General features: G+C 48.3%; 1 protein-coding gene across 7 annotated transcripts in view; it reads right to left on the bottom strand.

Annotated features, from left to right (window-relative positions):
• LOC135045631 (complement receptor type 1-like) overlaps positions 1 to 16,107 on the bottom strand; it is a 363,785-nt gene that overhangs the window by 193,305 nt on the left and 154,373 nt on the right. For all 7 annotated transcript variants that reach the window (XM_063955316.1, XM_063955317.1, XM_063955320.1 and 4 more), the window contains exon 4: positions 11,000 to 11,096. In XM_063955316.1, the coding sequence (XP_063811386.1) occupies positions 11,000 to 11,096 (97 nt within the window). The remainder of the gene's footprint in view (positions 1 to 10,999; positions 11,097 to 16,107) is intronic.

Below are 16,107 nucleotides of genomic sequence, written 5' to 3'. Positions count from 1 at the left end.
TGGACTTTTATGGAGCCCAGACGCAGACCCACATCCACTCCTGCTTGCAGGAACAGAAGAAACCGTCCAAGTTGAAACTCCCTCGTAGGAAACTTCTTGGATTCACACCAAGAGACATACTATTTCCAAATGCGATGGTAATGTCTTGACGTTACTCCTTTCCTAGCCTGTATTAGGGTAGGAATAACTTGTTCGGAATGCCCTTCTGAGCCAAGATCTGGCGTTCAACCTCCATGCCGTCAAACGTAGCCGTGGAAAGTCTTGATAAGCGAACGGCCCTTGTTGCAGAAGGTCCTCTCGAAGAGGAAGAGGCCTTGGATCTTCCAGCAGTAACTCCAGAAGATCTGCGTACCAAGCCCTTCATGGCCAGTCTGGAGGAATGAAGATCGCCTGAACTCTTGTTCTTTTGATTAGTTTGAGAATCCTTGGGATGAGTGGAAGTGGAGGGAACACATACACTGACTTAAACACCCACAGAGCTACCAGGTAATCCACTGCCACTGCTTGTGGATCCCTCGACCTGGAACAGTACCGTTGAAGCTTCTTGTTGAGGCATGAGGCCATCATGTCTATTTGAGGTACGCCCCAAAGACTTGTCACTTCTGCGAACACCTCTGGGTGGAGGCCCTACTCTCCCGGATAGAGTTAGTGTCTGCTGAGGAAGTCCGCTTCCCAGTTGTCCACTCCCAGAATGAAGACTGCTGACAGCGCCACCGCGTGTCTTTCCGCCCAGAGGATGATTCTTGTTACCTCTGCTCTTCGTTCCGCCCTGTAGTTACATTGTCCGACTGAACCTGAATGGCCTGATCTTTCAGAAGATGTGCCGCTCATAGAAGACCGTTGTACACGGCTCTTAGTTCCAGAATGTTTATTGGAAGTATGGATTGCAGACTTGACCACCTTCCCTTGAAGTTTTCCCCTTGGGTGACTGCTCCCCAACCTCTGAGACTTGTATCTGTGGTTAGGAGGATCCAATTCCGAATCCCAAACATGCAGCCCTCTAGTAGGTGAGAGGTTTGCAACCACCAGAGGAGCGAGATTCTGGCTTTCGGAGACAGACGTATCCTCTGGTGCATGTGAAGATGAGATCCCGACAATTTTTCCAGGAGATCCAGTTGGAGGGACAGTGCATGAAATCTACCGTACAGTAGAGCCTCGTAGGAATCAACCATCTTCCCCAGAAGGCGAATGCACTGATGAACCGATACCCGGGTTGGCTTCAAGACCTCCCGGACCATTGCTTGTATCACCAACGCTTTCTCTTCCGGTAGAAACACCCTCTGCATTTCCGTATCGAGGATCATCCCCAGGAAGGACAGTCTCCTTGTCGGCTCCAAATGCGACTTTGGAAGGTTCAAGATCCATCCATGATCCAGGAGCAGTTGAGTTGAGAGAGCAATGCTCTGTAACAGCTTCTCCCTGGAAGACGCTTTTATCAGCAGGTCGTTCAGATAAGGAATTATGTTCACACCCTGCTTGCGGAGGAGTAGCACCATCTCCGCAATGACCTTTGTGAACACTCTTGGTGCCGTGGAGAGGCCAAATGGCAGCACCTGAAACTGACAGTGACAATCCAGTAGCGCAAATCTGAGATAAGCCTGGTGAGGCGGCCAGATCAGAATGTAAAAGGTACGCATCCTTGATATCCAGGGATGCCAGGAATTCCCCCTCCTCCAGACCTGAGATCACCGCTCTCAGAGACTCCATCTTGAATTTGAATTCCCTCAAGTAGAAGTTCAATGACTTTAGGTTTAATATCGGTCTTACCGAACCATCCGGTTTCGGTACCACAAACAGGTTTGAGTAATAACCCTTGTGGTGTAGGTGAGGTGGAACTGGAACAATTACATTTGACCTTAGCAATTTTTGAATGGCTTCCTGTAGGATAGCACTTTCTGTCAGCGAAGCTGGCAAGCCTGATTTGAAGAATCTGTGAGGTGGTAGTTCTTGAAACTCCAGTCTGTACACCTGGGTAACAATGCAGGATCCTGTATGTGACGTAAAAACAATTCAATGTCACTTCTATCCATAGAATCTAAATCCTCTAGTAAAGTGCCTGACCACTTTACAATGGCTTTAGAAATCCATGCACAAGCAATAGTGGGTCTTAAAGCTACGCCATTTGCGGTATATAAAGATTTGAATGTAGTCTCAATCTTGCGGTCAGCCGGCTCTTGTAAAGCAGTGTACCCAGGGACAGGTAAAACCACTTTTTTAGACAACCTAGAAACAGAAGCGTCTACGACCGGCGGGTTTTCCCAATTTTTCCTATCCTCCTCAGGGAAAGGAAAAGCAATGAGAACCCTTTTAGAGATCTGAAACTTTCTCTGGATTTTCCCAGGATTTTTCAAACAATGCTTTCAATTCTTCAGACACAAGGAATGTAAGGGAGGCTTTCTTATTGTCAGTAAAGTAAGCCTCCTCCACCTGCTCAGGAACCTTATCAGTAACATGTAAAACATCCCTAATAGCCTCAATCATGAGTTGTACCCCCTTAGCAAGGGATGCCTTCCCCCCCTGTATATCACTATCACCTGAATCAGAGTCGGTATCCGTGTCGACATGTATTAGGATATACATCAGGGGTCTTGGATGAGGTAGCGGGAGCTGAATACGACAAAACCTCTACAGATCTTTTCAAAACCTGAGTTTCAGTCTCAATATGAGCTATCCTAGATGAAATCTGGGATATCATTCCCTTAATAGAAGCCACCCATTGGGGATCGGATTCAGAAGACTGAGACAGTATACTGCATTCCTGAGTACATGGAATAGACTCCTCTGTAGAAGATACACACTCTGCAGCACATGACACAGAGTCCCTAGACATGGTAATGTGAGATATATAACATACACACACAGGAAAATGTCAGACAATTCCCCCCAGAGTACCTTCAGAGAGACACAGAGAATAAGGAGCCAGCACACACAGCGCTCCAGTAGGCAGTTATATGATAAATGCCTGGGGCTGACTGAGTAACCTTAATAAGTTAAACAGTTAATAACACTCTCTCCCCCCCCCCTTCTATTACCCCCTGGTACCGCACAGGATAGCTGGAATTATATGGAGGGTCAGCGCTCCCAGTCAGCATCTCTGTATGTGATCTGCAGGGAAAAATAGCGCTGGCGAGTGCTGGATCCGCTCTGAGAAGCCCTGCCCCCTGTAATGGTGCGTCTTCCTGCACTTATTAGTTTATACTGGCCTTAGGTGTGCTGCAGCTAACAGTGGGATTAGCCACTGTTAGCAAAGTTTTGACCAGTGTTAGGGTGTTGCGCTGGCCCAGGGCGCCCCTCACAGCACCGCACACTATGGTACCGCTGAGCCCTCCGGAGCGCAGCCCGTCAGCGCTGCTCTTCGACCCTTATGTCGCCATTCCCGCCGGTGACCCACTTATCGGTGCGCCAGCGCCATAATCACCAATCCATCTTCTGGCTCTGTTAGGGGGTGGCGGCAGTGCTGCGGGAGTGAGCGGTCGCCTCGGGGGCTTGCGATCATCACCCTCAGGAACTCAGTGTCCTGTCAGCGGAGAAAGGGGTTTGGATACTACTCCCACCACCCTAAGTCCCACGAAGCAGAGTGGCTGTTGCCAGCAGTCTCCCTGTACCTAACTCTTTAAAAAAAAAACAATAAAACAAAGAACTACTAGGAGCTCCCCTAGCTGTGACCGGCTCCACCGGGCACATTTTCTAAACTGAGTCTGGTAGGAGGGGCATAGAGGGAGGAGCCAGCCCACACTCTCAAACTCTTAAAGTGCCAGTGGATTCTGGTGGACCAGTCTATACCCAATATCTGTGTCTTCTCTCGAAGATGTCAGTCTCCTCGGGGACAGTTTCTAGACTGAGTCTGGTAGGAGGGACATAGAGGGAGGAGCCAGCCCACACTCTCAAACTCTTAAAGTGCCAGTGGATCCTGGTGGACCAGTCTATACCCCATGGTACTACTGTGAACCCCAGCATCCTCTACGGACTACGAGGAAAGGATTTACCGGTAGGTAATTGAAATCCTATTTTCTCTTACGTCCTAGAGGATGCTGGGGTCCACATTAGTACCATGGGGTATAGACGGGTCCCTCGGGAGTCATGGGAACTCTTAAAGTTCAGCCCCCAATTCCGACACACGTCTAGCAGAAGCTAAGGCCAACAAAGTGACAGCCTTCCACGTGAGAAACGTAACCTCAGCCTCCTGTAAAGGCTCAAACCAATCCGATTGCAGGGACTGCAACAGCACGTTAAGATCCCAGGGTGCCGTAGGCGCCACAAAGGGAGGCTGGATGTGCAGAACCCCTTTCAAAAAGGTCTGGACCTCAGGGAGGGCAGCCAATTGTTTCTGAAAGATAATGTATAAGGCCGAAATTTGGACCTTTATGGATCCCAAGCGCAGACTCGTATCCACACCTGCTTGCAGGAAGAGGAGAAACCATCCAAGTTGAAACTACACTGTAGGAAATTTCTTGGATTCACACCAAGACACATTTTTTCCAAATGCGATGGTAATGGTTAGACGTTACCCCTTTCCTAGCCTGTATCGGAGTAGGAATAACCTTGCTTGGAATACCCTTTCGGGCTAAAATGTGGCGTTAAACCGCCATGCCGTCAAACGTAGCCGCGGTAAGTCCTGATAGGCGAACAGCCCCTGTTGCAGAAGGTCCTCGCGAAGAGTAAGAGACCACAGATCTTCCAGCAATAGGTCCAGAAGATCCGCGTCCAAGCTCGCCTTAGCCAGTCTGGAGCAATGAGAATTGCCTGAACCCTTGTTCTCTTTAGGAGCGTTAGAATTCTTGGAATGAGTGGAAGTGGAGGGAACACATACACTGACTTGAACACCCACGGAGTTACCAGGGCATCCACCGCCACGGCTTGTGGGTTTCTCGACCTGGAACAGTACCTCTGAAGTTTCTTGTTGAAACGTGAGGCCATCATGTCTATTTGAGGCACACCCCAACGACTGGTCACATCTGTGAACACCTTCGGATGGAGGCCCCATTCTCCTGGATGGAGAGGAAATCTGCTGAGGAAATCTGTTTCCCAGTTGTCCACTCCTGGGAGGAAGATCGCTGGCAGTGCCTTTCTGCCCAGAGGAGGATTGTTATCACCTCTGACATCGCAGTCCTGCTTTTTGTTCCTCCCTGTCGGTTTATGTAGGCCACCGTCGTCACATTGTTCGACTGTACTTGAATTGCCCGATCTTGTAGAAGATGAGCCACTTGGAGGAGACCGTTGTACACGGCTCTTAGTTCTAGTATATTTATTGGAAGAATGGCTTCCTGAATTGACCATTTTCCTTGGAAGGTTTCCCCTTGGGTGACCGCTCCCCAACCTTTGAGACTTGCATCCGTGGTCAGAAGGATCCAGTTCTTGATTCCGAACCTCCAGAAGGTGAGGCATTTGCAACCACCAGAGGAGAGAAATCCTTGCCTTTGGTGAGAGACGTATCTTCTGGTACATGTGCAGACGAGATCCCGACCATTTGTCTAGGAGATCCAGCTGGAAGGGTCGAGCATGGAATCTCCCGTACTTTAGAACCTCGTAGGAGGCAACCATGTTCCCCAGAAGGCGAATGCACTGATGAACCGATACCCGGGCAGGTTTCAAGACAACCCGGACCATGGATTGAATCACCAACACTTTTTCCCTTGGAAGAAACACCCTCTGCACTTCCGTGTCAAGGACCATCACCAGGAAAGACAATCTCCTTGTCGGCTCCAGATGTGATTTTGGAAGGTTCAGGATCCAACTGTGATTCCTGAGCAGTTGAGCCGTAAGAGCAATAGACTGCAATAACCTCTCCCTGGACACTGCCTTTATCAGTAGATCGTCCAGGTATGGAATTATGTTCACTCCCTGCCTGCTGCGGAGAACCATCATCTCTGCCATCACCTCGGTGAACACTCTCGGTGCCGCGGAGAGACCGAACGGCAGTGCCTGGAACTGAAAGTGACTGTCCAACAGTGCGAAACGGAGATCAGCCTGATGCAGCTGCCAAAATAGAATGTGGAGGTACGCATCCTTGATATCCAGGGATACTAGAAACTCCCCCTCCCCCAGACCCGAGATTACCTCTCTCAGAGATTCCATTTTGAATTTGAACTCCCTCAGATAGGGGCTTAACGATTTCAAATAAAAAATTGGCCTGACCGAACCATCCAGTTTCGGTACCATGAAAAGGTTCGAATAGTAACCCTTGTTGTGCATATGAGGTGGAACTGGGACAATGACCTGTGACCCTTCCAATTTTTGGATGGCGACCTGTCTGCCAGCAAAGCTGGTAAGCCTGATTTGAAGCATCGGGGAGGCAGGAGTTCTTGAAACTGCAGCCTGTAACCCTGGGACACAATATCCTGTACCCAGGGTTCCAGACCGGATGACACCCACACATTGCTGAATCGTCTGAGCCTCGACCCCACCGGCCCCTCCTCCATGCCGTGCGGTCCACCGTCATGCTGAGGATTTTGATGCACCAGATGCAGGCTTCTGGTCCTGGGAGCCTGCAGTAGCAGGTTTTTTTGATTTTGCCCGCTCTCCTCTAAAGGTGGTGTCATGTGGCTTGTTCTTTCTTGTTTTAGGAGTCCGAAAGGACTGTGACATAGCTGAAGAAAAGGGCTTCTTCGTAGCAAGCGCAGCTGAAGGAAGAAAAGGTGACTTACCTGCAGTTGCCGTGGAAATCCACGCATCAAGCGCTTTCCCAAATAGAGCAGGGTAGGTTCTCCACGCCTCTCCTGGATTCCGTGTCGGCAGACCATTGGTGCAGCCAGAGTCCTCTACGAGCAGAGACCCAAATGGAAGATATCCCTGCAGCCATCGAACTGTGGTCTTTCATGGATTTCACAGTAAATCCCGCAGAATCCTGTATGTTACGTAAGAACGATTCAACGTCACTTTTATCCATTGTATCCAATTCCTCAAGTAACGTGCCAGACCACTTAACTATAGCTTTAGATATCCATGCACAGGCAATGGTAGGCAGTAGTAGTATCGCCACCCGAAGCCGTGTATATGGATTTGAACGTAGTGTCAATTTTGCGATCATCCGGTTCTTTCAACGCGACAGATCCCGGGACAGGTAAAACCAACTTCTTTGACAGTCTGGACACCGATGCGTCAACTATGGGTGGGTTTTCCCATTTCTTTCTATCCTCCTCAGGGAAGGGGAATGCCACCAGAACCTTTCTGGGGATCTGGAATTTTTTCTCTGGGTTTTCCCAGGATTTTTCAAATATAGCATTTAACTCTTTAGACGCAGGAAAGGTTAGCGAGGCTTTCTTATTATCCGTGAAGAAAGCCTACTCAACCTGCTCAGGTATTGCGTCAACAATATTTAACACATCTATAATGGCTTCAATCATCAATGAACTCCCTTTGCAAGAGATGCCGCACCCCTCAGCACATCCCCATCACCGTCTACAGTGTCAGAGTCAGCATCCGTGTCGTCTTGCATGATCTGAGCAAGAGCACGTTTTTGAGAGTGAGTGCCAGGGGGCCCTGAACGTGCCGACCCGGACCAAAAAGCCATAGAGTTCTGTAAAACCTGAGTTGCAGTTTCATTCTGTGCTACCCTAGTAGAAATCTGAGAGATCATACTCTTAACAGAGGTTAACCACTCAGGTTCTCTTATTGGAATCTGTGCTAAACCAGAGCAATCCTGATTACATGGAATGGGATCATCCTGAGGACACATATCATCTGTAGCATATGACACAGAGTCCCTAGGCATGGCTTTTTGTGAGACAGCAAACACTCCCCCCACACACAGGGAAATCGCAGACAGTTTCCTCACTGAGAATGCCGAGAGAGAGACAGAGTTTGGAGCCAACGCGCACACACAGCGCTTTTTAAGATAAAGAACACCCCTTACCAGCGCTAACTGTGTACCTGAATAGGTTACACAGTCTATTACACAGCCTCCCACCCCTTCTACAACCTGGTACCGTACAGATAGCTGGAGTTGATGTAGAGGGACAGCTCTCCTCTGTCAGCGTCTCTGCATGCAGGAAAGATGGCGCTGAACGCTGCTGGGTCAGCTCTGAGAAGCTCCGCCCCCTTTCATTGCGCTGCTTCCTGCTCTGATTTGAATTTTATACTGGCCTGAGGTATGTGCTGACGGTGATCTGGGGTCAGGCTTTCCGACCAGTGTAGGGTGTAGGTGCTGGCTCAGGATGCCCCTCACAGCGCCGCACCAAGTACCGCTGAGCCCTGGAGTGCAGTTCGTACTGTGCTCCCTAGCCTGTTGCCGCCATCTTCATACCGGCTCCCCGCTTGTCAGGGGGGGGGGGGCGGTGACTAACTCGCTACCGAAGTCTTCTGGCTCTGTAAGGGGGAAGGCGGCATGCTGCTGGGGTGAGCGATCCCCTGTGGCGGCGAACGTTCGATCCCCTCAGGAGCTCAGTGTCCTGTCAGCGGAGATAGTGGCTCAGACCCCTTAGGGCGGACACTACTCCCCCCCCCTTAGTCCCACGAAGCAGGAAGGCTGTTGCCAGCAGCTTCCCTGTGCCTAAACTCTATTGAAAAAAATAAAAATAAAAAGAAACTCCTATCGAGCTCCCCTAGCTGTGACCGGCTCCTCCAGACACATTTTCTAAACGGAGTCTGGTAGGAAGGGCATAGAGGGAGGAGCCAGCCCACACTCTCAAACTCTTAAAGTGCCAATGGCTTCTGGTGGACCCATCTATACCCCATGGTACTAATGTGGACCCCAGCATCCTCTAGGACGTAAGAGAAGAGACGATTGTCATTTGCTCTCATCCATTACTAGATTTTCAGTCCAACCTGCCAGGTCTGGCAGATGATCTGCCAGATAATTGTATAGTGTATGCCCAGCATTAGTCGCAGAAACTTACTACATATCTTTTAAGTATTTTGACTATATCAGTAATACTTCGGTTATATAAAACGTTGACCATGTCCATTTGGTTTATAAAAATTCAATCAAACTAGGGAATCACAGACCCAGAAGGTCCCATAGGGTATAAGAAGGTTTAAGAGGGAGGAGAAACAATATCCTTAAAGGTTTTCGATCCCTGAAGTCCAACTAGTGGAATCATGTATCTCTAAAGACTGCGCAGTTACCTTCCACAGAAGACGGAAAATCTTCTATTTCCATATAGAAATCGATTCTACTGAACCAGTCTCTAATCGGTGGAAGAGAGTAGGAGCACCACTTTACCAAGATAACTGCTTAGCAGAATTATTCAAATGGCATAACCGAGATATACTGTATTTAGGATCAGATGGGACAGGTTACCCTATAAAGATTGCGGAGAGTTTGAGAACTTCCAACCAAAACGAATGTAGGGGAGAGCATTACCAACATATGTGTAATGGGTTTGTAGGGGTATTTGAGCAACGCCAGCATATATTGGGCACACCAATCCCCATATTAAAGAGGGTATCTGGACATCTATACCAACGGGATATGAAACTGTATTGGGTCTCCCTAACACCAACACTAGAAGAGCAAGAATGTGCCAAACGAAATATTTTAACCCAGTTGGTCTCCCACACCTCTTCACCCAACTCTAAGTCCCATACTCTAGTAAAATGTGGAAGCTGAAGACTTGCATCCTCTAAAATATTATATATTTCAAACAAATAGTACGAGTTGGAGGCGGTGGTACAGCACAGAGAAGTTCAAAGGGCATTAGAGCTGTGTGAAGGGTGCGAGGTGGACCAAGAGAGTGAAGGAAAGGGCGAACTTGTAAGTATCGCCAAAACTCCCCCTGAGGTAAATTCCAAGTGTCTTGTATGTCAGCAAAGGACGCAATTTTTCCCTCACTGACCAGCTGTCCAACCTACCCTCTAACCAACAACCGAAAGCTCTAAAATCCATCCCAGGACAGAAGCGAACATTTGACAAGATAGGCAGGTACAGGGATTCTTTCAAAGTAACAGGACAACGTAGGCCCAATGGTAAGATGGGAATAGCTGGGAGGGGCGGAAACCATGGGGCCATTGAAATGGGACATTTAATGCCTGCTGTTCAATCTGTACCAATTGCTTCAGCATGTCAGCTCTTGACCATTCCAGAATTCTAGTGATTAAATGCATGGTAGTAACCCTGAATATTAGGAAGTTGAAGGCCCCCTCTCTGTGAAACCCTGTATTAGGAAGGCTGTGAATCTCACTCCTAATTTTCTTTTGCTTGTTTTTTTTTTAAACAATAGACTTATAATGACTTGCAATCTATTCAATTAGATTCAACTGTTGGTTTCTCTGGTCGCCACTAGATGGCGCCCAACGGAGCAATTCAATTTGTTGATTTGTTCGGGCGCTCATGCAGACGGGAAGATACATTTAAGTTTGCATCCTCCTGAGGTGCAAGCAGAAGGTGTGTAAACTCCGTGGATTGAGCGCCCCAACCTGTACTTTAGACTGGTTAGTCGCGTTACATAGCAAAACCCGGTACTAATGGGTGCACATATGGGGCACCTAAATGTCTTGGGTCACCTTATGTAAAGAGGCAGTCTCAACTATCCAGTTGTTCAACATAGATATAATATTACAATTCTATAGGACCCCGCATATGCTGGGTCACCTCAGTCTCTGCACCCCTGCTCCGATGCAATAGAATAGTAATATTGTACTATGGTATAGTACTAGTGCCCTCCACTGTCCAGCCCCTCTCAGTCTCTGCTGTTCTGACCCCCCGCCCCAACTCTGTCCCTGCCACCCCCCCCCAATCACTCCTCTTCTATATTTGTCCGGCAAATGGGAGCTGTTGCGGAACGTCCAAGCTTCCACTGAGCACACATTGAGGGGACAAGACAGAATTTACACAATTATTATACAATTATTTGAATATTAGGTTTATAATATCCTATTGAACTATGGTTGATGAGAAAACACAGAAAAGCTCCATATCATGTCAGATTATACCGATCATTATACATTAATGCACTTACAGAATAGGAAATAGGAGGCTTACTGAAAAAAAATTGCATCACATAAATTTATAGTTAATATTTGTATTCATCCAGAACAATACCAAACTGCATTTTAAACTCACCCATCATTACATTTAAAGATGACTCTAGAGCCAAATAAAAAGTCAGTAGCTTCTATATCTCCATTTAATATATCACCAGGATTCCTACATGATTTACCTGTCAGAAAAGAAAACGAAAAGAAAAAAAAAAAAAGGTCACCAATCACAATAAGTCACAGAGAATACAGTATGTAGTAATTCACAACAACCCCCTCTACAATGGAGCTTACGTTATAAATTTCCCCACAACACACACAAATGAACACCCAGAAAAAAAATATAAAAAATAAAATCTATAAAACAAGGATAGAAAATATGACCACAACGCAGGGCCTTCTAAAAATTCTCAGCGCTAAGCTGCACTCAACTGAATTATCAACATTCATTGCTTTGAAAAAAGGAGATTTATGGTAAGAACTTAACGATGTTAAATCTCTTTCTGCGAGGTACACTGGATTCCACAGGGATAACATCGGGGGTGTAGAGTAGGATCTTGATCCAAGGCACCAACAGGCTAAAAGCTTTGACTATTCCTAAGATGCTCAGCGCCGCCTCCTCTATAACCCCGCCTCCGTGCACAGGAGCTCAGTTTCGTTAACCAGTCCAATGCAGTACAGGAAAAAGACGACAAGCGTTAGTAGCCACATACACCACATTCTCACGACAGGAGAAGGTATCAGCGGCTAATGCTATACAAACCCAAAGAAGCTAAGTGCGTCAGGGTTGGCTCCCTGTGGAACCCAGTGTACCTCGCAGAAAAATTTAACAATGGTAAGTTCTTACCATAAATCTCCTTTTCTGCAGCGGGGTGCACTGGGTTCCACAGAGATAACATCAGGGATGTCCTAAAGCAGTTCCTCATGGGAGGGGACGCACAGTAGCGGGCATAAGAACCCGACGTCCAAAGGAAGCATCCTGGAAGGCGGAAGTATTGAAGGCATAGAACCTTATGAACGTGTTCACTGAGGACCACGTAGCCGCCTTGCACAACTGTTCAAGGGTCGCACCGTGGCGGGCAGCCCAAGAAGGTCCAACAGACCGAGTAGAATAGGCTTTGCTGGTAGCAGGAGCGGGAAAGCCTGTACATAAGCATGTGCAATCACCATTCTAATCCATCTGGCCAGGGTCTGCTTATTGGCAGGCCAGCCTCGTTTGTGAAATCCAAAAAGTATGAAAAGAGAATGAGACTTCCAACGGAGGCTGTCCTCTTCACATAAATACGGAGATCCCGTACCACAACCAAAGACCGCTCTTTGGAGGACAAATCAGGAGAGATAGATAAAGGCCAGAACCACAATCTCCTGGTTAAGGTGGAAAGAAGAGACCACCTTAGGTAGATAACCAGGGCGTGTCCGAAGAACTGCCCGGTCACGGTGAAAAATCAGAAGAGGGGTGACCGACAGGATAAGGCACCCAAATCTTAAAATCAGTCTAACAGAGGCAATAGCCAGCAGAAACAAAACCTTAAGAGTAAGCCACTGAAGGTCCGCAGACTCAAAAGGTTCAAACGGAGACTCTTGCAAAGCCTCCAGAACCACTGACAAATCCCAAGGAGCCACAGGTGGGACATAGGTAGGTTGAATCCGTAACACGCCCTGAGTGAATGTATGAACATCAGGCAGAGTCGCAATTTCTCTCTGAAACCACACCGACAAGGCAGAAAAATGAACCTTGATCGAGGCAAGACGAAGTCCCAAGTCCAGGCCTCGTTGCAGGAAGGCCAAAAGTTTGTCCGTACTAAACTTGTAAGCGTCATGATTGTTAGCTGTGCACCAAGCAAAGTAAGAATTCCATACCCTATGATAAATCCGAGCAGAAGCCGGTTTACGGGCCTTCAACATGGTTTGAATGACCGCCTCAGAAAAACCTTTGGACCTCAGAACTGAAGCTTCAAGAGCCACGCCGTCAAAGCCAGCCGGGCCAAATCCTGGTATACACAAGGGCCCTGAACGAGGTGGTCTGGGCGTATCACCCTGGGCAGAAGTGACACCGGAGGGAACACGTACGGCAGCCGAAAATTCCATGGAATTGCCAGTGCGTCCACGAAAGCTGCTTGAGGATCCCTTGTCCTTACTCCGAAGACCGGAACCTTGTGATTGTGTCAAGACGCCATCAGGTCTACGTCTGGCCCCACTTGTCCACAAGGAGTTGAAATACATCTGGATGGAGGCTCCACTCTCCGGTGTGTAAGTCTTGACGACTAAGGAAGTCTGCTTCCCACTTGAGGACCCCCGGAATAAACACTGCCGATATGGCTGGCAGATGGCGTTCCGCCCACTGAAGAATCCTTGATACTTTCATCATTGCCATGCGGCTTCGAGTGCCGCCATGATGATTTATGTACGCCACCGTGGTGGCATTGTCCGACTGTACCTGAACAGGCCTGTTCTGTATCAGATGTTGGGCCAGGTTCAGAGCATTTAAAACCGCCCGCAATTCCAGAATGTTTATCGGGAGGAGAGCCGACCCTGAAGGGAGTGATGCTCCAACACCGGGCCCCAACCCCTTAGACTGGCATCCGTCGTCAGAATGACCCAGTTGGAGATCCAGAATGGACGACCCCTGCTCAATCGTTGGTCCTGGAGCCACCAGTTCAGTGACAGACAAACCTCCGGAGACAATGATATCATGTGAGACCTGATCCGGTGAGGCAGGCAGTGCCACTTGGCAAGAATCAGCTTCTGCAGAGGGCGGGAATGAAATTGAGCGTACTCCACCATGTCGAAAGCAGACACCATGAGGCCTAGTACTTGCATCGCCGAGTGAATCGGATTCACTCGGGGACGAGAGAGGAAGCATTGAATTCTATCCTAAAGGTTCAGGACCTTCTCCTAAGACAAGAACAACCGCTGGTTGTGAGTGTCCAACAATGCCCCCAGGTGCACCATGCTCTGAGCAGGGACCAGGGAAGATTTCTTCCAGTTGATGAGCCACCGGTGGGCTTGCATAAACTGGACTGTCAGATTCAGAGGACGGAGGAGAATTTCTGGGGAATTCGCCAGGATCAGCAAGTTGTCCAGATACGGTAGGATCATGACACCCTGACGGCGGAATAAAGCCGTCATTACCGCCATGACCTCTGTGAAGACTCGCGGAGCCGTGGTCAAACCAAAAGGTAAAGCCCGAAATTGATAATGGAGGTTGCCAATAGCAACCGTAGGTACTGCTGATGCGACATGGCAATCGGAATATGGAGGTAAGCATCCTGTATGTCCAGGGAGACCATATAGTCCCCAGGATTCAGAGCCAGAACATTAGAGCAAAGAGTTTCCATACGAAACTTGGAGACTCTCACAAATTTGTTCAAGGACTTGAGGTTGAGAATGGGCCGTGACGAAGACTAGGAAGAGCGGTGAATAGTACCCCTTGCCTGTGTCCATGAGGATTGTACCACCAAATGAAGAGTTTTTGCCTTCACCTGATCCAAAGGGATGCCTGTCAGGCAAAATCGATGAGGGGGACGATTCTTGAAGGATATGGCGTATCCATGAGTGACGACTTCCCGTACCCAGGCGTCGGAAGTGGTCTTCAACATTCCTGGGTAAACCTTAGAAGTCGGCACCCCACCCTGGGATCCCCCAGGGGGAGGCCAGTCTTGTCATGCAGTAGGCTTGTCTGATTTGGAAGCAGGCTGACGGGCAGCCCAGCCACGATTAGGTTTGGGCTTAGTGGTTTTGGAAGCGCGAGACTGTTTCGGGTACGCCTGACCCTTTGCTTTACCTGGAGGACGAAAGGAACGAAAGAAAGTACTCTTAACCTTAGGGACCAAAAGGAGCAGTACTAGGTAGACATGCTGTCTTAGCAGAAGCTAAGTCAGCCACAATCTTGCTGAGGTCCTCATCAAAAAGAACGTCTCCCTTAATAGGGAGCACCTCCAGGGTTTTCGAGTCCAGAGTCACAGACCAGAACCGTAACCAGAAAATCTGGCAAGCCAAAATGGACGTAGTAGAAGCCTTGGCCGCCAGAATACCTGCATCAGAAGCCGCCTCCTTAATGTAATGAGATGCTGTGACAATATTCGAGACACATTGTCTAGCATTATCAGAAAATTGGACGGCAGCTCCGCTTCCACCTCCTGAGCCCACGCTTTAATACCTTCTGCAGCCTAAGTAGCTGCAATAGTGGGCCGATGCACAGCTCCTGCAAGGGTGTAAATAGCTTTTAAGCAACCCTCCACATGCTCATCCGTCGGTTCTTTTGCGAATCCACTGGCGGTGGTGTTTCCCAATTCTTACTTAGCTCCGCAGCGAGGGGATAGCGAGCCAGCATCTTCTTGTGAGGTGTGAATATCTTTCCTGGATTTTCCCAGGATTCTTGACGTATGTCAACTCAGTGGTCAGAATGAGGTAAAACTTGTTTAATAACCTTCTGATGTTTAAATCTATCTGGTTTCTTAGAGGTAACAACAAGTTCTGGGTCATCATCAATTTGAAGAATCAGCCTGATAGCCTCCAATAGATCAGGAACATCCACCTGTGAAACAGAGTCCCCATCAGAAGCATCTGGATCAGTGTCTGAGGAGTCAGTAATTACGCCATCTCCATCAGACGAAGTGTCTGGAACATGGGTGGATTGTGAGGAAGTAATGGCCCGCTTAGAGAACCCCTTGGTCTTAGGCGGGTGAGGGTTAGGTTTGTTTGCTTGTTCAGTGAGTGATTCAATTGCTGTAACTGAGTGGACAGGAGATCTGCCCATGGCGGATTAACCGCAGGGACAATATGTGGCTGTACCGGCATGTGAGGTCCCATAGGGGGCGTAAGTGTAGTTACCAGCGTATTCAATAGAGTAGAGAAAGTAGCCCAAGGTGGGTCATTATGGACCCCCGTTGCCATGGTCCTACTGGGGGGTAGGGAACCCCCAGAACCTGAATCCTCTGCTGCTATGTTTTCCTCTAATGTGTCTGCGGCGTCACCACCAGGCATTGTGGTATCAGCCACGGAACCATCACGCCTTGAAAGCTGACATATCTGAAAGTGTAAACCACGGGCAACACAGTACAATATTAGCAGCATAATACCTGACCAAGAACCCCCTGTGCAATGTGATAGCACAAACAGAGGATTCAAGAGGTATACAGTGACTGAAAATCATGGAGAAAAAAATAGGATTTTAATTACCTACCGGTAAAT

The sequence above is a fragment of the Pseudophryne corroboree genome, chromosome 2, assembly GCF_028390025.1.
Source record: "Pseudophryne corroboree isolate aPseCor3 chromosome 2, aPseCor3.hap2, whole genome shotgun sequence".
Taxonomy (NCBI): domain Eukaryota; kingdom Metazoa; phylum Chordata; class Amphibia; order Anura; family Myobatrachidae; genus Pseudophryne; species Pseudophryne corroboree.
The sequence above is the reverse complement of the archived record's forward strand: the minus strand, read 5'-3'. Positions and strand labels throughout refer to the sequence as shown.